The 27,068-nt window shown below is 40.3% G+C and overlaps 1 protein-coding gene and 1 pseudogene across 5 annotated transcripts in view; one reads left to right on the top strand and one right to left on the bottom strand.

The window, feature by feature from the left end:
- CHCHD3 (coiled-coil-helix-coiled-coil-helix domain containing 3) overlaps positions 1-27,068 on the bottom strand; it is a 306,323-nt gene that overhangs the window by 97,257 nt on the left and 181,998 nt on the right. For all 5 annotated transcript variants that reach the window (XM_049714985.1, XM_049714987.1, XM_033432428.2 and 2 more), the window contains one exon: positions 26,128-26,211. In XM_049714985.1, the coding sequence (XP_049570942.1) occupies positions 26,128-26,211 (84 nt within the window). The remainder of the gene's footprint in view (positions 1-26,127; positions 26,212-27,068) is intronic.
- Positions 10,908-12,564, top strand: LOC101289324 (heterogeneous nuclear ribonucleoprotein A1-like; annotated as a pseudogene).

Below are 27,068 nucleotides of genomic sequence, written 5' to 3'. Positions count from 1 at the left end.
CATGTGCATGGGCGTGCATTCACGCACATGGTGTTCTCTTGAAAACCGTGGGCTAAAAGGAAAGCTGTTAACAGTAATCCTTACTGTAGAGGAGCAGACGGACACAAGCTGCTTTTATCATCAACTCTGTTTAGTTCTTCCTTCACACACAATGTTATACTAAGAATCGGTGCTCCCCTGGATGCTCTTTCTTACCCATTTCACCTTCTTTTCCAGCCCTCAAATTCATTCATTCAGAAGAGCTCACTGAAGAACTAACACGGGCCAGGCCCAGGGGTGGGAGGGTGAAGACGTCTTTAAAGGCCAGTGGGGAGAGAAATACAAGCAGTGAATCCATTGCAGTAGCAAACAGAACTGCCTTCAGCTTCGCAGTCCTCTGTGCCTCCAAGAGCCCCCTGTTACAGTGCAAATGCACGGGGGCAGCAGGTTCTGTCGCCCAGCCTAGTGTTCCTCAAACGTGTGGGGCAGTCCTACCGACTGAAAATATGATTACATTAACTACAGAAATAACCACAGAAATCACAGAACAGAAAACAGACTTTAAAGATTCTCACAGAGATTTGAAGACCTTCTGAGATTGTTTCCTCAGAATTCAGGTTGAGAAACTCAAGGCTAATCCATTTATTACCCCTTTAGCTTACGGTCAGTTAACTTCTTAATAGGGACTCACAAGCAAACAGGTGGGGTGAACAGGACTAACACTTCCGAAAGCAGAAGTAACCAGTGTAGAGCAGAGCAGAGTAACCAGTGACTCCCTGAGAGGAAGGGGAAGTGTCAGGGAAGGAAGGGGTCCTGACGGAAGAGAATGGAGAGGCCCAGACAAAGTCCTGTAAGTTGGTACAATTTACAGCAACATGTCTCAAATGCCTTCGACTCAGCTTCATTTCTAGAAATGTCTGAAATATTCACAAGTGTGCATAAAGATTTAGGGAAAAAATTTTTCATCACAGAGTTTATAATATTGAAAAATGAAAAGCAACTTAAATACTCAAGTTGTCACAGAGGACAGCTAAAATAAGCAACAGATGACCCATACAACAGAGGGATGGAAGTTGGTTTTAGGCTATGTTTTTTTCTCTGGACGAAGGAAAAGAAGAGAAGAAATATTTAAATTCCTTTAAGGTTTAGTTCTTGGTGAACAGATTCAAGAATAAGGACAGTTACACAACCATTTTCTCATAATGTTCCAAACTGTACCAGCTCTCCTCCAAAACAAAGAAATAGAAACAAAATCCTGGCATTTTCACAAGCTACAGGTGCATCCACCCACAAGGCCAATACAGATGAGATAATATGTATTAATTTTTTAAAGAGGAGGGAAAAACTTTTAAATTATGAACGTTAAAACCCTATTTATTCTTGGTGTCTCTGAAATTCTTCTGCCATTTGTTAAGCGAGTCAATGTTCATTTTTTTATTCACTCAAATATTTACTGACAGCCATCTCCTAAGACAAGGTACCAGTAGCTGAGGGAAATACTTAAAAAGAAATTTAAGTAGTTATATGATTCCAGTCCTCATAATCCAGAGGGATGTGATAGTCATATGAAAAAAGTCCCTAGGGGGCTTCCCTAGTGGCGCAGTGGTTGGGAGTCTGCCTGCCGATGCAGGGGACACGGGTTCGTGCCCCGGTCCGGGAGGATCCCACATGCCGCGGAGTGGCTGGGCCCATGAGCCATGGCTGCTGAGCCTGCGCGTCTGGAGCCTGTGCTCCGCAACGGGAGAGGCCACAACAGTGAGAGGCCCGCGTACAGCAAAAAAAAAAAGTCCCTAGAAGAGCAGAGGCTCTACGGATTCCACGTTTACAGAAGAACACAATTCCATCAAAGCAAGAGTTAAAACCATTGCGAGGCTAGTGGAGACTTGGACTCCTCAACAGCAAATACGACTAGGAAGCAATGATTTATATCAATTGATTATACAATAAAAACCAGTCAAGGAGGAAGTAAAGTTAGAGGCTACTGTCTTCATTTTACCTATAAGGAATGGTATGCTTAACCAACATTATACATTTGCTTATTGTCCCACAGGTACTAAGCGCTATAACCAAATCAGCCCAGGTCTCATGCTCCAAATCCAGGGCTGTAAGGCCTTAGGTCTTGAGATTTTAAAATACTGTAGTGTTTTCAATACTAAGCAATAGATGGTACCTCTGTAAGTACTTGATAAATTCATGGTTTTCTTTGACCATGGAGGTATCATATTTATTTAAGTCACCTAACAATGAACTGCAATACTCAAGCAAAAATAAGATCCAATGCAGATGGAACACCTATCTCAAGTTTTAATTTCCTTTCATCGATTTTGTACCCAAACTCAGATGTTAATAATAACTGTGACAATGGTTCTCTCAAGTGCTGGCAATGCGTATAAAGCTACTCAGGTGAACAGAAAAGTCATTCTTAATTTAGGTGTTAAAAAATCTCAGATATGAAATGGAGAAAGATTTCAAAAGTGGCAAAGAGATCACCTATCCATTTCAAAGACATGTTTATCTTTTTGTATTTCAAAGGAAAGGCCTTTTGAAAGAGCTGGCATAGAAATATGCATGTGAATAGAAGCACATTGAAAAGTCTTAGCTTTCAGGTATAATGGCTCTCCCTTAGAAAATACTGTGCAGGATTCCTGAATATCTAAGGCACATTTCATATGCTGCCAAGTACACCAAGGGCCCTGCAGTATCATGTATGTCCAGCTTTATTTGATGACTCATTAACATTTTTCTGCATTATGCCCCTAAACCCTACGACTACTTAAAAGTTTCACTCCTCAACTGCAGAAATGCATTCATTCGTGTGGTACTAAAAAATACCAGAATTTTTTTTTTTAAATACAAATAAGACAAAGTGCAGGGGGGGGGGAGGTGGAATGGGGAAGAAAAGATAATTATGGAATACCCAGTAAAGGCAATTTGATAGTCTTCTTTTAGAAATACTCATGAAAATCTGTGCCTGAAAACTGCTGGTATTTGGTAGCCAATCTTTTCCCCATGACTCTCCTGAGAAATGTTCTTAGAAAGATCCCACAAAGGGGTGATGATAAAATGCATTTCATCAAATGACTTCTTGGTCCGGCATGGAGTCTCTCTCTCATCTTCAGTGTGGATCGCAACTCCTTTTCTTCCAAAGCCTATCTCATTTACTCCGTCTTAATCACACTGTGCCTTCTGCCTAGTGTAAGTCCTTCCAAACTAGACCCGTAAGCAAGAGTGCAGCCATCCACGAGGGACAAAGCATACAGTATTCTGCTGGTTTCCATAAAGGCAGACCCTGGAGATTTAGAGAGCTGAGGTACACAAAAGCATTATAAAGAACAGCATATTCACCCCACAGGAAAGAAGTTCTTGTGAAACCCCTGTGATCTGAACATACCTCGAGGGAAAGAGACTGGATCTCTACTTCTAAAAAAGGTCTTTGCTGAAAAGACAAATGTGAAACATAAGTGTAATCTGGGGTAAGAAATGTGAATTAGGCCCTGAAATGAATCCTTTTCCCAGCACACATTCATAGAAATTACAGAGCAAAGAAAGCCAGCCATAACCAGGCTGAGTTTGAATTGCAGCTTATTGCTCAGTGTGACCCAAATGGAACCAGGCTAAATAAATCCATCAGCGGCCAGATGTAAATGGCCGTGTGCTAGGCTTATTTCCAACAGGCATTCTCTCTGCCTGGTGAAAGCCCTCTCTCCAACTGGAGGACAAGTTATTAAGAAACTGTTTGTCATCTTAGATCGGATGGATCATTTGCTTCCCTCAATTCGTTTTCTCATCATTTACTCATTACACGCCTCCTCCTGATGGAAGGAGACATTTATTAGCTTCTGCATTTATTGCATTGGCAAACAGAAACATTCTGCTGCATTTCCTGGGGGGTTCACTCATTTATCTATTGGATAAGAGACTGAGGTTTTCTACAGGGCAGAAAAATTAAAATATCAGTCAGGTTGACAGCTGGGAAAATGAGGGGCTCTCTGCTTTCTTGAGCTTTTGGTTTAGTGAGAAGCCACAATGTTATTTCACCAAACTACCACTTCACATGTAACTAAATAAACTCATATTCCCAACGAATCCTACACATGGTAAAATACACCATTGAAAGTACCTGAGATGCAAGGCTAATTGTTATTTTAAATAGAAAATGTAACAAAATGCTTTCCAAGATCCATTTCTATAAGGAGTTAAGGAGCTAGGGGGAGAACACTGTCTTACTAAACCAATGAAAACAGAGCTAGAATCACAGAATTTAAAGTTGTAAGGGACCTTACAGGTCATGGAATCCTTTTGCAAGAATCTTCTTTGCAACATCCCTGACAAGCAATCACTCTCATTCTGCCTAAAGCACTGATGGTGACAGGGAGACTGGCATACCCCACAAGGCAGCTTATTTAGAACTGAAGGCTTCTGCTTGACAGTGGTCACTTTCCAAGGGTGACCTGACTGCTTGTGACCTTGGGCAAGCCACTCAACTTCTTTGGGTCTCAGGGTCCTTGTTTTAAAAATTAGGATACTCTGATGTTTAAAGAATTAGAGTTGGAGGAGGGGAAGGTCATCTAGAGGCTACACTACCTCAACTCAGCCAAAAGACGATTTGGTCCAGCGGTCCTGGGATACCTCACTGTCTTCTGAGGTGGCCACTCCATGGCAGAGCTGCCACCCTGTCTACAATTCTCTATGCTGAGACGCAGGTTATTCCAATCTGGATACTGGAGCTCGTTTAGACTACAGCTGTCTTCAGTTTCTTTTCAGTTCTTCCTTCAATTCTTTTCTCCTCCTTCCTCTTTGGCTTCACTCCCCTTGAACCAACATTTGTTATACACCTTTCATTCGTGACAAAGCAGAAGCAATACTGCAAAGGAGCATTCTGTTGAGGCTGCCAGCCACTGACACAACTCCTCAAGCAGCTGGCCTATGCCAGCCCTGCCCTCATCTTCTGATTCTCTCATACCAACTTTCTGGGATTTAGCTCTCAGTTCAACAAAGCACGAACAGCCTAGTATTGTGCAAGCGCTAATTATACAAAGAAAAATCGATATTTAGTCTTTTGCACACTTAGAGTTTGTATATCAGAGAACTCCAGCTTTCCTGATATAATATTACTCGAGTCCCACTGAATCATCCTGGGGATAAGAAAGAGTACAAACACTAGCAAGAATATCACTTTTACAATCAGGAACGTCTCTTAGCTAAGTGTTCATAAAGCCATTTTTTTTCTAAATAGCTCTTAAATCTGATCTGAGAGCACCCTGGGCAGCCATACTGTTCTGTACATGGACATTTAGTTCAACAACGATCAGAGTTCAGCCGCTGCCCTGGAGCCTCAGTTTACCACCTAGAAGAGATCCTCATTCGTTACCATGAGTGTCTTAGTCACAGTTGGCGAACTCAATGGAAGTGATGCAGCGATGTACTTGATAACTTCACTAAAAGCCCCTTAAATGTTCAACCAAAGCTTAGAAACCAGTGAAACATAGCAATATAACTTTCCAATGATTAATTCATGTGCTCCCTCCCAGTATAGTTAATGTCAACCTAAAGCCAGAGGACAAGTCATTAAAAAATAAAAATTGTACCTCAGTTATAATGACCTAGCTGCTACAGTTTCCTTCATTTGTCTTATCTTCTATGTAACCAGCTTAGATAAAAAGCAATATAGAGGTGATTCACAGGTTAACAATTCCTACAGATTCTATTACACAACATGGGATGATAAATAAGATTTTTCAATTTGGTTTCATCACTTACTTTATCCAAGTGAAAGTCTTTCTGAAGACACCCTTATCTCAAAAAGATAAATTCTTTTGAACGCTTCACTGTATGTAAGAAACTAGAGGAGAGGGAAATAATCCTTGCATTTACGTATCTGTTATAGTCTACTGGCTCCTTAAGAAAAGGGAACCATGTCCATGAATCTTGGCACCTAGAACTCAACATGTGTTGACTAAAGTGGGGAGGTGGGGAACAGCAGCAATGTGTCGCAAGTTGAAACAAAGACAAAGCTTATTTTCTCTTGATTCTGGTACTATCTGACCGTACTGAAAAAGATACCAATTTCAAAAGATGAGTGGCAATGTGATAAACCTCAATTTCAAACTACAGTAATGACTCGATAACTGAAAGATTTTAAAAATAACGTAAAAAGTTCTGAAAACTCTCATATTATCCTGCAGCTCATCCTGTTCAGAACACTGTTTTCAAATACAATGTCAGCAATATCTCTATTAATTACAAGGATGTATTCAACCATATACCTCTGTTATTAAAACTGCATTTTCTATAATCAGAAATGTTAAGACAGACATCTAAAATGAACTGTAATTTATCAGATAAAGAGGGTTATGGTACAAAGATACTCTTAAAATTATGCCAAATGTATTGGAAAGCAAATCATATAACTGAGTGTCCTGAGAAACATTTACAGGGAGGGTAAAAAAGAGAGTGATAACCCGTGCTAAGAATGAGAAATGAACATGTGTCCCAAAGCTCCAGAATAGTCACTTTAACATTTACAGTCATGCCCAACCGCTGCAGCTTCAGCTGACTGTCCACGGTAGAGAAAACTTCGGGGACTCCAACCTTTTTCTGTTTTAATGATGGGGAGGAAGTGAGAGGGCAGTGGGGTGCCAGGAACATAAAAGTGGGGAGGGAAAGGTGAGAGAAGGAGAAAAAGAAAAAACAACCCCAAAGTGGAGACTCGGTACAAAGACAACAGGTGCAAAGAGTAGCTATTAGGCCTTTTATGTTTGGCTCAGTGAAAACAGGGAAGGGAACATGGAGGTGGTGAAAACAGATCTGTCCACCCTGTGCACAGGCTAAATGTGGTTAGAGGAGGACTTTTTGCCCAACTAATATTATAAACAGGTGTCGAGTCAAGCAGCCTATTTAGCCTCTTTGCGTCTAATGCAATCCCATCCCAAGTCCAACCTCCCAGGAGTCCATGCAGGACAAAGGGTGAGATTGCGGGCTTAGCTTCCAGGGATCAAATCCTGGCTCTCCCCCTTACTCTCTCTGTGACCTGGGATAAAGTACACACCATTACTCTGCCTCACTCTCGTCTATAAAATGAGGATAACCGTCCTGAACAGCTAGAAAGGTTAAATGAAGTAAGGCATGTAAAGTGCATGGCAGAGGACTGGCAAATGGTAGGCTCACGATAAATGTGGCCATTCTACCTTTCAAAGAGCTAAGTAGGATTATTCATGCTGACTTGGAATGCAAGCTCGGGGGAGGTCTAAGGAGAAAAGTACAAGGTCACAGGGAGACTCAGGCACATTTTCACTTGACACGGAATTTTGTAAAAGTACTTCAATATTCATCTACCCGATCCACAGCGCCTATTTACTATTCCTCTAGAACAAGGATTAGAATCACTCTTGAAATCAGAGTGCCATTTGAACTCAACATAGAACTGATCTGCTAACAAAATACAGACCAAAATAAGCACTGTCTGCCAGACTTGGCAAGACAGATACTGTAGTACTTGAAAAGCAAACCTGGCACTTTCTGAAAAGATAGTGAAGGATACACTAGAGCAATAAACGGCATGGAATCAAGGCAAGAGATTTGGGCAACTGGTGCTCAACAGTACCTGCCAGAGGGCTCTTCCCCATACATGGCGCAGCCTGGCGCTCGGTGCCTGCTCAAGTGGCACTTGATCAGAGCCCTTCCTACGTAAAACAGCATCTCCACCCCCCCGCACGCTATCATTTTCTATCCCCTTATTATGAGTTATTTTTCTTCATATAACTCACCACTACTTGACATGAAATATATTCGTTATTCAGTGTTATATTAACAGAGTGCTAACTTTATGAAAACAGGATTTTTTTTCCTGTTTTCCGCTGTTAAATCTGCAGAGTCTAAAATGGAGCCTTCCACATAGTTCACTCTAAATAAATATCAAATGAATGACTGAGCCTGGTCAACAGCTCGTGGTGACAAAGAAGAGAAAACGTTCAAGCAAAAATTCTCAATTGTTATTAAGAAGGGTACTAAATTGCTTGTTTTAAAAAAATAATGAGAACTATACAGCATAAAGAATATCCACCAACACATTCCTTTTGTATGTGGATAAACTTTTAAGAGCTGTAATTTTCTCAAAAGAAAAATGTTTTTTTTTCTGCATAATGGGATGAGCCAGAAGGTATATTATATAAAATAGGCTATGGGAAATTTTCTTAACTGCCCTATGGGTGTTCAAGGTGGTGAGTTAGCAGGTATTTTACCATATTTTGTACCACAGAGAAAAAGAGAAAGAAAAAACAATTAACAATGTATACTTATACCTTTATCTTTAAACTGTCGCATATTCAAATAAAAAGACATTCATCCACAACTGAGAAACCAGGTTTAATCCTTATAATGCCCATAATTTGTAACAACTGGATACTTTAGTCATTAAAATATACTATGATTCAAGGGACTAAAAATATAAGAACTACATATATAAAAGATAATTTAAGGGGACTAACCAATATTAGTTGGTTTTTTTTTTTTTTTCTTTTTTTGCGGTACGTGGGCCTCTCACTGTTGTGGCCTCTCCCGTTGCGGAGCACAGGCTCCGGACGCGCAGGCTCAGCAGCCATGCCTCACGGGCCCAGCCGCTCCGCGGCATGTGGGATCTTCCCGGACCGGGGCACAAACCGGTGTCCCCTGCATTGGCAGGCGGACTCTCAACCACTGTGCCACCAGGGAAGCCCTAGTTGGGTTTTTTGGTTTGTTTTTTGAGACAGAAACAGTAAACAGAACAGGAAGTTGTGGGAAATATATGAAAATGAATTTACATGAGAAACATATTAGAGTTTCATACATATAAATCTTTTTGAAAGGTTACTGGCTTGGTAATTTTGTGTTTTAGACTTAAGTCTTTAAGTTTTATGAAAATTCTCAGATTGCCTTTTGAGGAATCTAGTCAAAAAAGGTACACTTTTAAAGAAGATAACACAGCCTACTGTGATTGTCTTCTGAGCTGGCCGACAATATGGTGAGACTCTTTGTTTTACAATTAAAAGGACTTCAGTGATTTTGCTCTTTGGTGAGTACTTTTAATAGATCCTTGCATAAACCGCACAAAATGATGAGACAGGCCAGAATTAAGCCTGACCTAGTACATTTTTCTGTAGAAATGAAATCTACAATATTGATATCAACACCCCCTATCACCTTCCTGCAGCCATGACCCCACCAGTGATGGTTTCTGCCACTCATGAATACAATCCAAAGTTAAACTCGTTTTTCAAGAAAAGACCCTTCTAACCAGGAATGTTCTTCCCCGTGAAATCCACCATTAGACGAGCGTGTCTGTCAAGGAAATGCCCCTCTGTGATTCCTCGCTGCATGTCTCCTTGCTCTTGCCCCATCACGACCCTGTGACCTGTCCTCACTCATGTTTTCATGCTCTCTCCTCGTCATCCATTCCATTTTATGGGTAATAGGCAGAGGGTTTAAAAAAAAACCCCAAAACCCCCCACTAGTTCTGTACTTCTTATTAAATAAAAAACTCTGCAAGACTGACCCTAAAATCACAATGCAGAAATAAATCCTTGTTCTACATTAATATCCTAAGTCAGAGACTTCCAATAGAAGATTAAAATGAAAAGCCAACACTAAAAAACAACAACAAGAACCAACCTAGACATGAGCTGTACAGAATTTCCTCCAGATTCTACAGCCTCCTCTGGACCTATGCTCCCCATACCCCAGCAACTTCCTTAAAGCTGCTACCCCCAAACTTCACCACCAGTCTCTGGAATCTGATTTCTTTGCCTTTGTGTGCCCAGTCTTGAGGAGCTGGAGTCCGACATTATAATATCACAGGGTTTAATAAATAAGCCATTTTTAACCTGGAAAAGTGAAAGTTCAACCAGCTTTGGGTTTCTGTTGCTGCTTTAATTTCCCTCCCATCAGCTGGGCTTATATTCATTCAACTCAATGGACAAAGATTCACCCCAGCCTCTCTCAAGAGATGACACAAAAACATAAGTGCACAAGTGCACGAAAGTATCCAGATTACTATCTACTCTCTCTGATACATATAGGTTGCCAAATCTGAATGGAAATACATACAAGAGAAATCCCTTTTTACCAGATAAAATGAAGTACATTAAAGAGCTCTGAAAATCAAAAAGATAACGTAGACCCAAATTGTAGCTTTTTAAAAAATTATGTCTATTTTACAAAACTGACCTACAATTGAGCCAGTAATTCTATTTCTTCTGGCAAAATTCAATATAACATTTCAACATGACAAAATAATAGATATTTTTTTCTAGGGTTTTTTCCCCCCAACAAGTTGCCTCAAACAGTGTATAATTATCAATCTCCTAGACGCTGGAGACTAATGATGATGATACCTGATGTTATCCTAATTTAATATCCATGTAAATTCACATATAATATTTTATTTCCTCTCCACACCCTCAGGAAACATGTTTTGAAAGCCAATTTACAGATGAGGGCTCTGAGGGTCAAACAGGTTACTTGGTATTTCCAAGGACAAAGAACTGGTACGTAGGAGGTCTAACATTTGAATCCATATCCACTTGTCTTTAATGCCATTATATTTACCTTGAGGTCCTTTGGTGGAGGGGTCCCAAGGCTTTGATGCATTCCAGAATCATCTAAGCTCATCTCCCTAACATTCTGAGGTCTGGGGTTATTCTTAAATATCGCAGGTAATGACCAGAAGACAAGCATTTGTGGGTATATGAAAATGAGCAACTGGAACAAACTAGCAACTTAGCTGTCCTTTCCTCTGATAGAACAATCAGGTGAGTTCTACTGAAAATTTCTTTCATTCGGTATAGCAATTAATGTTAAGACTACTGCATGCCTGCTTTGTACCATGATATCAAGAAAGCTAGTGAAATTTTATTGCTTGTTTGATTAAGTTTCATAAAGCCTAAGGAATGGTTCCCAAGTATTCATTATATTTCAGTCACCTCTGCAATAGCTGGGATGGCCACCCCAACACAAATCACTTCTAGGAACCTAAATAAACAAATACTCATTCACTAACTTAGAACTTATTTGATGAGACAATTACAAGGAATTGGTAGACAATGCCACCACTCCCTTCCCCAACTACATAAAACCAATTTTTAAACCTCCAGGTTTCTGTTTCCTCATCTGAAAAAGTACACTTCTGTGCTAGATGAATATTAAAGTTCCAAGAAGCACTTTCTGCTCGTGGACGCCGCCGAGTAAGCATCGTTGACGTCTCCCCCACCCACCCTCCACTGCCGTCATGTCTAAGTCAGAGTCACCCAAAGAGCCCGAACAGCTGCGGAAGCTCTTCATCAGAGGTGTGAGCTCTGAAACAACCGATGAGAGCCTGAAGAGCCATTGTGAGCAGCCGGGAGCGTGCACAGACTGTGTGGTGATGAGGGATCCAAACAACAAACACTCCAGAGGCTTCGGGTTTGTCACATATGCCACCGTGGAGGAGGCAGATGCGGCCATGAAGGCAAGGCCACACAAGGTGGATGGAAGAGTTGGGGAACCAAAGAGGGCTGTCTCAAGAGAAGATTCTCAAAGGCCTGGTGCCCACTCAACTGTGAAAAAGATTTTTGTTGGTGGCATTAAAGAAGACACTGAAGAACATCATCTAAGAGATTACTTTGAACAGTAGGGGAAAATTGAAGTGATTGAAATCGTGACTGACCGAGGCAGTGGCAAAAAGAGAGGCTTTGCTTTCGTAACCTTTGATGACCATGACTCTGTAGACAAGATTGTCATTCAGAAATACTACACTGTGAATGGCTACAACTGTGACACAAGGAAAGCCCTACCTCAGCAAGAGATGGCTAGTGCCTCATCCAGCCAAAGAGGTCGAAGTGGTTCTGGAAACTTTGGTGGTGGTCGTGGAGGTAGTTTTGGTGGGAATGACAACTTTGGTCGTGGAGGAAACTTCAGTGGTCGAGGTGGCTTTGGTGGCAGCCGCGGTGGTGGTGGATATGGTGGCAGTAGGGATGGCTATAATGGATTTGGTAATGATGGAAGCAATTTTGGAGGTGGTGGAAGCTACAATGATTTTGGCAGTTACAACAATCAATCTTCAAATTTTGGACCCATGAAAGGAGGAAACTTTGGAGGCGGAAGTTCTGGCCCCCATGGTGGTGGCGGTCAATACTCTGCCAAACCCCGAAACCAAGGTGGCTGTGGTGGTTCCAGCAGCAGCAGGAGCTGTGGCAGTGGCAGAAGGTTTTGATTACTGCCAGGAAACAAAGCTTTGCAGGAGAGGAGAGCCAGAGAAGTGACAGGGAAGCTACCGGTTACAACAGATTTGTGAGCTCAGCCAAGCACAGCGCTGGCAGGGCCTGGCTGCTACAAAGAAGACATGTTTTAGACAATACTCATGTGTATGGGCAAAAATAACTCGAGGACTGTATTTGTGACTAATTGTATAACAGGTTATTTTAGTTTCTGTTCTGTGGAAAGTGTAAAGCATTCCAACAAAGGGTTTTAATGTAGACTTTTTTGCACCCATGCTGTTGATTGCTAAATGTAATAGTCTGATCATGACGCTGAATAAATGTGTCTTTAAAAAAAAAAAAGTTCCAAGAAGCAGTAAACTTCTATGTGTCTATAAAATATTCCATTTCACTAACATAGCATCCAGGTATTAATACTGGTTTTAATCGTCAGTCAACACAGGCTTTAAAACATCAGCAATCTTGTTCTGCTGCCTGGCAAGGCTTAAAACCCAGGATTTCATCAGAATCACTGTTTCCATCTGGCAACATGTAGAGTAACATTCATTCAGAAACTATCTTTTGCATAATTACTCTTAAATAGCTAGGGTATAACTGACAGTTCTGTAAATGTAGTTACTTTATGTAACTTGTGCCTCTATTTAGCACAATATACTTATCCTTTTGTCTTTCTGGCATTATTCTTTTGGGAACTGAGTTCACGGTCAAATCCAAATGATATAATATAATTTTTTAATGTACCCACCAGAGAAATGGCAGTCTCTGCCTTTAATTACATGCTATTGAATTTTAACAAACAGTTCTAGGAATGTCTGCCAAATTTCTACAATCTAGAGCAACTACATCATGAGAGAAAAGACAGTTTACAATTTATTATGTATTATTTTTCTGGAACTACAGAAATATTCACTGTAGTTCTAGTTAAATTTTCATTTTAACAATAGCTAGATAAACAGAAACACAGACCTTCTCAGCACATGGACTGCCTACCCAAGGATCTTAACTCTCAGCCTTGAACTACTCTTCTCTCACTTCTATTTTCACTCTCCACCTCACATCACTTACAGTCTGTCTAGGCAAGGTAGAGACTACATTATGATTAAATTCTAGAAATACTAATATTAAGAAGAAATGACAGGCAAGGAGGAGGGATGAGATAGCAGAGGTAAACCGTGCCTGCGTTAGTCACTCCATGGATCACAGGACCTACCGTGCACAATACCGGGGCACGGAGTACGTGCTCAATATCCCCTAAACAGGGGATGTCTAACACGGGGCAGAGCAATGTACAGAGAGACAGCAAGCTTGGGGATTTCCTAGTGAATAACACTGAAGCAGTAGAGGGAAAACCATCATGGAGGTTAAATGCAGGAATGGCTTAAGGGTAGTTGACTGAGTGTTAACTTTCTGAGATTTAATTACTTGGGTTAATTCAGAGGCAGAGCCTAGGGAAGCCCCTGAATTGAAGTTCAAATAACTGTAAGATAGGAGCAACACCTCTGGCCTTAAACTAGAGAAAGGAAATTGACAGTAAACTCATATTTGTGTGACAATAACCTAAATTTGCAGGAAGTTTATGCTCCAAGATTCCATATGTACGCAATCTGAACAGCAGGCTAAGTAGGCTGGACTGCTGTGGACACAGGAGTTCGAGGGCTATGTTGGAGATCTATTAGAAAGAAATGATTTTGCAAAGTAGGCCATGGCAAAGGAAGACGGTGAGGGCAGAGATGCCCAAGTGGCAATGGGAGCTACAAGAAGATCATTCTTGGACCCTCCACCCGCTTCTCTCGCTGTCATCCCACTAAGCCTCTTCACCATCACCATGGCTGATCTAGCCTGGCTTTAATTTTGATTTCTGGTTATTTCTCCCCCTGGTATTTCCAGGACCATCATCTTTTCCCTCCATCCTCTCAGAGGCTAAGGCCCAATCTACAGATCCTTTACTGTTTCCTTACTGTCAGCATCTCTCCTATCCGTTTAGTCTAGGTACTAAAGCCATACTAATTGTATCCATCATCTGATCATGAAACAGGTTTAATATCACTTCACTGCAGAATATGATCCACTGTTAAGTAAGACTGCTGGTGCTTAGTTTATGTAAGAAGCCAAGTACAAATGCTGCTAAGGGAAACATGGCTGAGAATCTGTTACTTGACTCTACTGGCTCTAAACAAAAAGTGTCATGCCCACTTCCACCAAAATTCTTCCTAAAATCTGGGCAAGGGGAGTGGAATTGCATAATAACTGTAATGTCAGAAAGCCTCAAGGGAGTATTGTAGTCTACCACTGGTCACACAGAAGGAGAGGCTGTCAGTGAGGAGACAGAGGCCTGGCTACACTGGCTGGGAAACTTTAGGGCAAGTTACTTGATGTCTCTGAGTCTGAAGAACGAAGTCAGTAACTGGTTAGGTGGTGAAGGAAGAAAATACCTTCCCCTAGAGGTCTGTCCAGGGGTTAAAATGATTGTGTTAAATAATTTTGTGTACTGCCAGGCTTATAATAGTCCCTCAAGAGATGGTGGCTGTTTTAATATGATGCTGCTGATGATAATACTATATTTCTTGGCCAGCAGCCTTGGAACAGCAAGGATGTCCACAGTGCAAAGTACCCAGGAACATTTTCACCAAAAGCCAAGTTTGGGGATAACTCATGAAGTTCGGATTCTATTTAGGACAGGGTTTGTCGACAAAACTGATTACCCCTGCCTCAAGTCACATAAACGTCACGGATAAGAACATCACTTAGGCAATATGATTTAATTTACGTCAAAGGTTTGCGCCCAAATAGTAGCATCTGCACTGACTATTTCATTTTATGTAAATAAGATATGCAGCTGCATTACTATCAGTAGCTGGCATGGCTGGAGCAGAAGGACCCTCACCTGAATCTCTAGGAAACTTGCAGGGTAAGGTGTAACTTGAGGCGAGGTGCACCTGGAAGATGCATATCTAAGGTACCTGGGCCACTTCTGGGATTAAAGCCTTTCACCTGCTGAAAACTCCTTTATTCATTTACTCAACAAAGATCTGTCAGGCACCTACTACGTGCCAGGCTCTGTTGCAGGGGCTAGGGATAGAGCAGTGAACAGACAGGGTTCCCACCCTCATAGATCTCATGTGAAACTACAAGTCGTGAGGGGGCAGTGCTGTGGCCACACTGTCCTCCCTGGACTCTCGAGCTTAACCATCTCTGAAGCTGAATGAGATTACAGAGCAGGATTGTTGACCTTCATTCAACTTCCTAGGATACAAAGACTGCACTACTTTCTGACCTAGGCAAGCAAAGCTTACTGCTTCCAAACTCTTTCTGAACGGTCACAGAAAACTCAAGACTCTGAAGGAGTGGAAGATATTGATACATCTTTTGCTTGTTCCTCCAGCTCCAGATCTTGGTAAACACTTTTGGGTTAAAAACCCACAGTGGTAATTAAATATTTATCAAATCTGATTACCCTCCTACTTCATTCCATGAAAAAGAAGAAAAATCCTACTGCGAGCCTGGATCCTTGGTGGCATTCTGTGTGCCCAATTCTTCACATGAGGATGTACGACTCTTGGGTTAATGGGCGTGATTCTGTGTCCTGTGGTGGGAGGGCCCTGATGAAACTGAGCTACAATGGGTACAGCTTTCTCAAAGACTCTGAGATAGGCCAGAGATTATGAAGACAGTTTAGAGTCAGAACACAGCCCTCCAGAGGAACTTTAGAATCCCCAGGCCTCTTCCTCTTCTGTCCACCCTTCTGCAACATCGTACAAAGGCAGGCAATTCCAGGATGGCTGCAGGTCCTCAGAAGCCCTCAAATTAGGAACTCTATCAACAAACTTCTATGGCTCCCCAACCTCTACATTCTAGGATGCAGATAAGGAAGGACTCAAAAAAAATGTAAGTCCTGGCATTATGCAGGGCACAGAAAATCTCAGATGGTGTACTGGGATAAGTTAATGAGTGTTTCTTGAAAAAAAAGACTCTATGGTTTAATGCTGAAACATGGCATGCAGTATCCTCATCTTGGAAGCTCAGAATGTATACAAACTCTGAGAAGGCCTACAGTAAAGAAATCTGTTCTGCTTAGTTAAGCTTAGCACTCTTCAAAATTATTTGGCCAAGGCACCCATCCCACCTCCTGACTAACACATTAATTTTAAAAGTTATCTAGTGCCTATTATGTGCCAGGCACTATCATGGTGATCAAAAAGTGGAAATAGTTCTGGTCTTCATGGAACTTACATAATTAACATTTATTTTCAAATATAGCTATTTAACACAACCAGTTCACTGGGTCTGTCTACCTATCTATCTATCTATCTATTTATTGGCTGCGTTGGGTCTTCGTTGCTGTGAGCAGGCTTTCTCTAGTTGTGGTGAGCAGGGGCTACTCTTCCTTGCAGTGTGCGGGCTTCTCATCGCGGTGGCTTCTCTTGCTGCGGACCACGGGCTCTAGGCACAGGGGTTTCAGTAGTTGTGGTGTGCAGGCTCTGGAGTTGTGGCTCATGGGCTCTAGAGCACAGGTTCAGTAGTTGCGGCACACGGGCTTAGTTGCTCCGCAGCACGTGGGTTCCCGGACCAGGGCTCGAACCCGTGTCCCCTGCATTGTCAGGCGGATTCTCAACCACTGTGCCACCAGAGAAGTCCCAGTTCATTGGGTCTTTACCTGAGCACTTAACCTGACGAATCTCTTCAACCCACTAAATTCCACTTTAAATCCCATGATCTTTAGACCTTTAAGGGACAAAAAGTAGTAGCTACTCCTCACAAAATATTTCTGCTCTGGAAAACAGTCTGGCAAAGCCTCCACGGATCCACTGTAGCAATTAAAAGCTCTGTACCAGATGCCAACAGGTGTTTGTACCATTTGTGTTCATCACTATATCTACGTACAGTGCCTGGCTCACTGGAGGAATTTAACAAATGTGTGTTTGAATGAATGGTGAATGCCAATGACCCCCTCTAGCGCCCTCCACCCCAAATTCTGATAAGAATGACCAAGGTCAAACTCCTATGTTAGTCTCCATGGCCAGCCTGGATTTAGATTCCCTTCATTAAATGCTGACCTTACCGTGCCAACCTGCTTTTATATGCCAAGTTCAGATATGGGCACTTCTTACTTGATGATGTTAAGAGATAACACTATTTGCAAATGTTTTAATGACCAAATATATCTTTCTTAATGAAGCTAATGTGTTGAAACATAATCCCTTATAGAGGCACAGCTGGCTCATGGTCTGAACATAGAACTGGGATTCAAGTGCATCTTCTAACGCCAGCCCTGCAATTTCCTTTAAAAAAATTAATATTCATGTATTTTAATTTTTTAGTCAGTAAAATAGGGAAATAAGCACTGGCTGGTCTGCCTAAATGGAGTACACTTGAAATATATAAATAAACAAGATACCAAGAAGCAAAACAATCACTAATTATGAAATTGGATGCAAAGAAAATTTAAGAGATTTAGCTCATTTTCAATCAAATACACAGGAAATACACAGGAAATGCAGAATGACTTCCTGGGTGCAATATTCTTATCAATAACAAGAAAAGATTCCAAAGAAAGGAAAGAGGATATTAATTGCTTTTCAAATAAGACAGCCTACTGAGCCCCCCAGACAAAATGAACAGAATCTTTAAAAGTGGAATTAATATTCCCTGGATTTCATAACACTTTATTTCTTACCTTGTCTTTACACATTCAAGTGGCATACCATTTTAAAAACTGTCACGGTAAACAGAATCTATTTTATTGTAGAGTCTTTCACAAGGTAAAGGAAATGTGAAGAGCTGAGAAAGTAAGCAACCCATACTGTTGGCATCTTAGCACTTATGATCATGACAAGTACTCAAAAAAGGCAATACTGGGCTTTAAAGCTGAACTGTACATTATCTCTTTCTCAGAGCCCTGGGGCTATCGCTGCAAAGCACAGTGGTCCATTCTAAGGTCTGAATAGAGAAAAGGAAGAGATCATTAAATTATAATTTCCATGCACAATTGGTACAAGTATTTCCTACCAACAGGACTGATATGAAAGCAAGATCCCAGAATAAAGCTGCTCAGCAGAGAGGATGGCAGTATAGTGTCCTGTAAATTTGATTTCACTGAAAGCCCTGACACATCATAATAGTGAAATCCTATTTACTGTAGCAAGCAGGGTGGATAATGCTATTTAATACCTGGTATACTCTGTGCCATCAGCCCATAGCTTTGTACTCCACATTCTCATCTTACCTTAAGGTTAATACTTCTTGACAGCCTACATGGTAAATAGAGCCCCAAATTAAGTGCTGATACCATGATTTACAAATCTTTCCTCTAAAGTTAGGCATAGAAAAACTGGCTCCAGTTAAAGGGATCATTTTTACGGGATGCACTTTTAACAGTTCATCCTGGAAAAAATTTAAGTCTCATATCCCTAAAGCCAGATTAAGAAAGCATTTCAAGGTTACCCAAGGTTACCACATTTCCCATTAGAAAATTCAGAGAGGTTAACAGAAAAGCCAATGTGTTTGGAGGACTTGTTGAATAATGAATTAAGGATAAGACCCCCATATTCACTATACTGTATCAATTTTCTTGCCCCTAGAGAACAAAAACAGAAAAAAAAAAAGTCCACCCTGCTTGCTGCTTTTGGAATATGTGCAATAATAAACTTCCCTTAGGGAGCCCGGTAAGAGTGCAAAAGGGTTCAGTCTCTGAATCTAAGTTATAAATAACTGTTTCAATTACATTAACAAAGGATATGGTGATACTGGGCCTTATTAATTTCTCTACCTAACAATTAACATCTAAGTGCATTTATTTGAACTATCATTACTTGTTAATGATAAAAAAAAAAATCTCAGAGCAACTGAAGGTACATGCTGAAAACCACTTTGCTGAAACCTCTGCCGTTTTTAATGGTATTATGATTAAAAGTGACATTGGCTTCTATGCCTTCAACATCCAAACTCCTGGACCAGAGAGGCTTATCTTTCTGCAACCCTCGGTAACTACAGAAACCACAGAGAAACTGCCTTGATTTCAAGATGAATGAGGAGGCCAGTACAAAATTTCCAAGTGTCGAAGGAATAATCTCTCTCTGTAGGCCGACAAATGCAAACTAGCATAACCTACGGAGGCATATCTACCACAAAGTTATGCTTTTAACTACTGTGTTAAATCTGCTATATCACAGTGCATGGCCAAAACATACACATTATTTAGTGTATATATCAGCTACCCATATGACCTAGAATCACTGACAACTGTTTAGAAAGCACCTCAGGGGGAAAACATCGAAGGGGCTTTTTTATCCCATAAATTGAGTTTAAGCAGTTATCGCCCTACCCCAAAATAGATTGTTTATGTTTTAGGATCTCAGATGTCAGTGGTCTGTGATTCTACCCTGTATTAATCCCTTGAAATGGCTGACCCCGCTCTGCTCAATGAAATATTTTTACAGTGACAGACTTCATCTGGTAGTAAAAATGCATAATAATTTCTTCGCATAAGGAACACACTGGGCTGGCAATAATCTGTTCTGTTGTCATTTCTCTTTATTATCATTCTTGGCATTATTTTTCCCCCAAGCTTTGCAAAGAGGAACACAGAAATGAAGGTACTAATGACAAAGAAGTCGTCAAGCAATCATAAAAGCCAATTAATCATACAGATGAGCCCAACACTGTGATGCAATAGAAGATATGCCACCCACTATAAGTAAAAAGGCTTTTAAAAATTGCTCATTTGATGTAAGCATGACCTTAGAATTTAATTAGCAACTCTCTCCACAGGTGATGAACTAGTAAAGTACTTTTCTTCTTAATGACAATTTATTTTTCACCATTCTCTTTGCCCTGCTCTCTTTTGCTCAGCTTGTATAACTCCCTCTCCTCCTTAATTGTATGCGGTTGACTGCAATGTGTATGTAAATAGCTGCTGAAATCCAGAGGAGCCTGTAAACTGAAAGCAATACATACCCCACTACCCTGTTGATCTGAACACTGTAACAGTACCCAACTAAGCTCTCTGATCTCCCTCAGCTCCTCAAGCCACCAGGCCTTTTACAGCTCTCTTCATGCTGTGCCAAACCCCACCATTCTCATGAACGCCAAAAGCAAAGTGCATTCAGTAGAGCAAATCAATTCAATTCATAATTGAGAAGTCAGACATGCAAGACACACTGATCATCAAAGAACTCATATCTCTAGATGTCCTGGGGAGCGAGGGGTCCTTCATCCTAGAAGATGCTGGGAGAATCTGGATTCTGCCCTGTTGTAATATGGCCTTGGTCCTGCCTCTCAATTTCCTTCCAGAGTGCTAACAGACTACGAGAAAAATACACACTTTCCTGAAGAATATCCAGGCAATGGATGTTCCGGGAGCAGGCAATCCAGGCTCTAATTAGATAACCATCAAAACAGTTGATAAAACAGTTACAGAAAGTTTGTTTTCTTTCTAGAGATGGAATGAGATGACTATCCTGTAGTAACACTGTAAGCATATGAATGAATGAATCTCAAAGACATTTCTAAACTGCTTGAATGACTATGAATTTCTTACTTCAAAGTAAAAGCAGCACAACTAGATATTACAGTAACTCTTGGGGGTATCATGCTGCAGTCGCTAAGTAATAAGACCCTGTTTATTCCCTTTTGGTCCAATTTTCCCAGGAAGTGCCAAATCCTGGGGAGAAAATTAGGCATTTTGAATGCTTAACATTTTCAGATTATGAGGTGGCACTGATCAAGTTTTAACATCAGGACCTAAAAAGTTGTATGAGAAGCCAGAAGGAGTTAATTTACTACCCAAAGAATTAACAAAGCAATCAGCAGGATTTAACTTCTTAAGTGCACAACTGACAAACATTACAGATGGTACTGGACAATGGCTAAAAGCTCAGGTGTTGGACCTGGCTCAAATCCAGATCACATTTTGTCTGTATATTCTTGGGCAAGTTACTTGAAGCCTTAGGACATTCATCTAAACAACAGGGTTGACAGCCTCATAGGGTTGTTTATGATAATAAAATGACATAATCCATGCAAAGTGCCCAGCACAACATAAATACTCAAAAAATGTTACTGATAGCTACTAGGACGATGAGGATGCTATAAATATCCAGATATTCAAAGTTAAACTTGATTTTCTCACAGGACAGATTTAGATTATTAATTTAAATAACTAATGAAAATACTAAATATTTTGTGAATACTTAAGAACTGTACACTAATAGCTTGGACCTAACTTTATGGCATAAGCTTAGTAAATGTAGGATTCGTTCACTGCACGCCTACTACGTGAGTTGTGGGAGATAAGAAAATGACCTTTATCCTCAAGGAGTTTACAAAATAAACACAGATAACTAATCATAACTGTCATAAATGTGGCACATTAAGGGAGGTACACAAAGCATTATGGAGAATTCCCTGAGGGACTGGCAAAGGCTTCTTAGAAACATCTAAGAACCTTTTCTTCGAAAGCTGCCCTGGGCTTTCTTTCATCAGATCTCCCAACAGGAATTAATACTCTCAAGCCTCTTACCTCAACCACCAGGAATTGATACTCAAGCCTCTCTCAATTAGGGCATACCTACATGCAACGCCTCTCACATTCTTTTTTATTTTCCCTTTTAAATTAATTTATTTATTTTTGGTTGCCTTGGGTTTTCGTTGCTGCACGCAGGCTTTCTCTAGCTGCGGTGAGCGGGGGCTACTCTTCGTTGTGGTGCCTGGGCTTCTCATTGCAGTGGCTTCTCTTGTTGCGGAGCATGGGCTCTAGGCACACGGGCTTCAGTAGTTGTGGCGCACGGGCTTAGTTGCTCCTCGGCACGTGGGATCTTCTCAGACCAGGGCTTGAACCCATGTCCCCTGCATTGGCAGGCGGCTTCTTAACCACTGCGCCACCAGGGAAGTCCACGTTCTTAAAATACAGAAGTTTATCTCACGTCCACGTCAACGCTGTTTGATGAAGCTGGCAACATTTGCAATGAAACAAGGACTCAAAAAACTTTTAAATGGCTTTGACCTTCTTTCTCAGTGAAGAGTTGTTGCTTTTGCATACTGGTTCTGAGAAGCGTGAAATTGGTGTCCAATTAAATTGCACTTATTACTCCTCCCGAGTTAGTGAAAGGAGAAAGTTATCTCAGACTCCTGGTGAACCAGCCAATATAAATACCTGGGACGAGAAAGCTCCATTCACACAAGGGAATGTCTAACTGATAAGGAGTTTACTGAAATAGAACCAAGAGGCACACCAAGCTGTATTATAGAACTGAATGTGCTTCAAATGCTCAATAGACTTGGGTTCATAATTCTCAAATGACCATGAATTTCTCACTTCAAAGTAAAAGAAGCACGATGAGATATTAAGATAACTCTTAGGGGTATCATGCTGTAGGTGCATCACGAAATTTGCCTCAAGTCAATGAAAATGAATAGTTGAGTAACAAGACTGAGTCATAAAAAAGTGATTATGTATACAATTACTGTGTTTGCTAATCTAGCTGATGGGCAGATGGTACGGTGGTCTTAGAAATCATCCCTGTAATGACTCTGTAAAAGACTCAGTGTCCCCTCCTCTCCATTAATATACCACCTAGTATTCAGTGTATGGTTTCTTAAGTTCACTTGGTTAAAATAGAGAAAGATATGTACTTATATCCACTTTTAAACTTGAATTTTAAACAGGAACCTGGGATTTCATTGTAAGTTAATGATTCTGCAAGTTATAATACCACAATCATTTTTTTTCTTACATTATCCACTATTGGATTGGGCATTTTACATCTTTTAACACAAAGTGTGTAGAATTTCTAACAGAAATGGTTAGACGTTGTACTTTTCACTGTAATCACAAGAAAAACCCTCTTTACAATCTTTCGCATTAAGGCTAGAAAATGCTTCGTCTCTGGACACCTAAATGTCTCTCAAATGTTCCTAGATGAAATCCAATTGGACAAAATTCACCTTAGGTACTTCAGGAATGGCAGTAATAAACAAAAACAAGATATTATAAAATGGGCAGAAGACACCAGAAAGCTGAATAACACTAAAGTAATTTTATGATTTTTAATATCTTGCACACAATGGAAAGGAAATATTCTTTAATGGCAACAGCTTGTATTTGCTAAGCTCTTTCCAGTTTTCAAGGGGCTTTTAAATGTATCATTTTAAAGAACCAGAGACCACGAGAGATTAGGTGAATTGTCAAATAACTAGATGAAAAAGCCATGCCTTCTGACTCCTAGTCCAGCATTCTTTCCACCACATGTTCTTAAATATGGAGTTATTAAGTATTAACTAATAATAATGTGATTATTCCTCCTCGGCATTCTTCTAAGTTCACTCAGCTTCTCAGCTTTCAGTTAAAATTCCTAAGTAACTTCTTTCCAGCCTCATCTTCAAAAAAGAAAAGATGTGTGTTTGTGTGTTATAAGAAGACGTTTGTGACAATGATTTGGTATCAGCACACCATGTCCACCTGACCTTCCCCACCTTGTTCTAACCTGAGACCAGAAACAACAGTTAACTGTTAAGCAGACCCCTTTAATCGGCCGAGAGCAAATCCTCTCAGTGCCTCATACCCATCACTGAATATCTCTATCAAACTGGTGGATTTATGAGAAATGGGTAAATATTTATCAGTGCCTTTTCTTATGCCTAACAGTAATCGATGAGGACTTCAAAAGGTATCTAGCATAGTAATACTTGAAAGCAAAGAAAACTATCACTGAGTGGGGAAAAAGCAGGTCCTGGTTAATCACCTCAAAAACTTTTACTCAATCATTTTATTCAGTTAACATTTACTCATTATATCAGGGACAGTGCTCTGGATAGACAGAAGTAAAAAGAAGAGCTACCACTGACTGAATGGTTACCCTGTCCTGGACACTATTGTAGGTGATTTGTGAGAATTAGCTCATTTAACAAATTAATGAGGTAAGTACTATTATACCGTCATTTTATAGCTGAGGAAACTGGAAGTTTACGTTAGATGCTCCATGAGATGCAGCAGGTAAATGTCAGTTCAGGGATTTGAATCCAAGCCACCTGATGTCAGAACCTGTGCACTAAACCAGGCTTCTGCAAACCACAACTCATGGGGCAAATCCAGTCCGCCACCTGTTTTACTACAGCCCTAAGAATGGTGTTACGTTTTTAAATGGTTGGGGGAAAAAAAATCAGAAGAGTATTTCATGACATTTGAAAATTACATGAAATTCTAACTTCAGTGTCCACATATTAGAACAGTCACACTTGTTCACTGACATACTGGCTATGGCTGCTTTCACATTACAATGGCAGAGTCGAGTAGTTGCAACAGAAACCATACATGGCCTGCAAAGCCTGCAATATTTACTATCTGGCCCTTTACAGAAAAATGTGCTGACTTCTGTGCTAAGCATTTCCACTTTATGCTTATTTAACATCTCTACCTGGATGTCTTAAGTAGCATCCCAAACTTACCATATCCAAAATCGAACTGATTTCCTCCACTACCCACATCCAGATCCATATTTTAATAGCCTTGGCCTTGGAAAATTCATCCTTCTAGCTGTAAAAGCTATATACCTAGAATACCTCTGAGTTCTTTCTTTCACTCATGTTCAAAACCACCAGCACATCTGGTCAGCTCTGCCTGTGAAACATCCAACCACATCTCATTCCTCCACTGCTAGCACCCTGGCCCAAGCCATCACCACCCCTTTTCTGAATTGCCACCATTACCTCCAAGTCCCTCTTGCTTCAGTTCTTGCCCAAGACAGCAGCCAGAATACTCTTCCACTCAAAAGCCCTCTTGGTGCTGGCCTGCTTCCCATTGCTGCAGACCTCTTCCCAGATACCAGCCCATTAGACAGGCCCTCCCTCTCCACCCAACCCCACACCTGCACTCTTAGGCCCTGGGACTCCTTTTCCCCCCACTTTACTGTCTGCCATATTATCACAATGTGCCATTCAACATGTTGACGAGGTTTTAATTGAATTTAAGCTCCACGAGGGCAGAAGTTTAGTTCACTTTCTTTATTAGCATATCTCTGGCACTACCAGAGCCTGGCATATATTAGGTAGATATCTGCTGAATCAGTGAGAAAATGGTCCCTACACTCAAGAAGCACTCAGTTCAGTGACATACAGAGACAGGTGAAGATGATCAACACACAAATATTTGTACTGAATGGGGCTTAATAGTTTCTTTCTTACTTTATCTAGTTTCTTATGAAACAACCTATTCTAAATCAATCAACTTTGGGGGTCTCAATCAAAGCAAAGAGAAAGCTAGCTTTGTAACCTCATGGTCTATGTATGAACTTATCCTAGACAACAAATACACTTCACTGAACAGGGGCACTGATTGGGTCCTCAAGCTCCCATTCTTAAACCCACTGCTTCCTTTTGTTCCAGCCTTAATTTCCTTCTTTGCGTCTCTGTCAAATTCCAGGGTCAGGTCAACCAGAGGTACTTCCTCCACTCCTCATCCTAACTCTTCTCCTGAGTCCTACTATTTAGCTCCTGTCCACCAGTTTTGAAGAAGACATTCATTTCTTGGCCACAAGTGCAGTGAAACAGCTTTCACAAAGACAATTTATCCTTTAAAACACTACCATTTCTAAGAACGTGCTCAAGTTTAGTCAATGTTTGGGAAAGCCAACAGTAGCACTCTACTGTTTGACCTGCAGACAATGCAGTTTCTGAACATACAGGGAAAAATATTTGGAAGGAGTTCTTTAGTAGTAAAACGCATCAATGAACAAACAACACGCAAAACTACCATAGTAAAAATGACATTATCTTCAAGAACAATCTGCATACTTGGCGTCTTCATTTCCTGGCCACTTTTTAATGAGAAAAAGCAGTTACAGTGCTAATGTACTGATTTTTAAATATATACGTGGGAACACCGCAAATGTGGTAAAAGAAGAGAATCACTGACAAGAAATAGTCATACCCTCTCCTCCAGTCTAGCCAGCTGCTCTTTGTAGAATGCATCCTGCTTCTTTATCACTCGATCTTTCTCTTCCAGCTGCTTAGCCTAAAAAAAGAAATGAAGAATATACTATATGAAGAAAAAGCAGTAACAGCAAAGCAGAAGTATAAATTGCATTAGAAATAAGTATTCAAAGATGAAGATTTTTGCAATCTATTAGGTCTCTGCCATAGAAAAAACATTAATAAGATGAGGACTGCTGCATCTAAATGTAAAGAATGAGTCTGCATTGCACTTGTTGTTAACTGTAACAGCTGTGTCCTACTTTGTCCAAGTGTTTTTGATAATGTCAGAATACAGCACAGACAGTTTTATTTAACTTCTCTTTCAAAGAGTAATTTCAAGGATTAATATTTTGCACAATAAGACTTTGATTTTATTCCAGGTATAATACACGTGGTTATTAACCATCTTTCTGGAGCGATAACCACAAGAAAACGCCTATATAAGATTTTGTACATCAACCTTAACATTTGAGAACCCTTAAACTACCCAGTAAAACCAGCATATAAACACATGTATTGGTCTACCTCCTTTTTAATGAAGTAGCTATCTTTGGCGAAAAGAGCAAAAACTATTGTATTTGTTTATTTGAATAATTTTAAATAATTAATAAAATAATAAAAGTAATTTTTAAACTCTTAGTTATCCCACTTCTAATTTATAAGATTTTCTTTTTACAAAATTAAAAATCAAGTAATAAAATATTTATTCTTGAAAAAAATAATGATAAAGATGCTTACTTTTGAATGTTTTTCAAGCTAAATTTAAAAATGCATTTCTTTGAAATCTTGCCATTTGGAACAACATGGATGGACCTAGAGGGTATTATGCTAAGTAAAATAAGGCACACAGAAAAAGAGAAATATTGTATGATTTCACTTATATGTGGAATCTAAAAA

The sequence above is a fragment of the Orcinus orca genome, chromosome 9 (assembly GCF_937001465.1).
Source record: "Orcinus orca chromosome 9, mOrcOrc1.1, whole genome shotgun sequence".
In the NCBI taxonomy this organism is placed as follows: Eukaryota; Metazoa; Chordata; class Mammalia; order Artiodactyla; family Delphinidae; genus Orcinus; species Orcinus orca.
The sequence above is the reverse complement of the archived record's forward strand: the minus strand, read 5'-3'. Positions and strand labels throughout refer to the sequence as shown.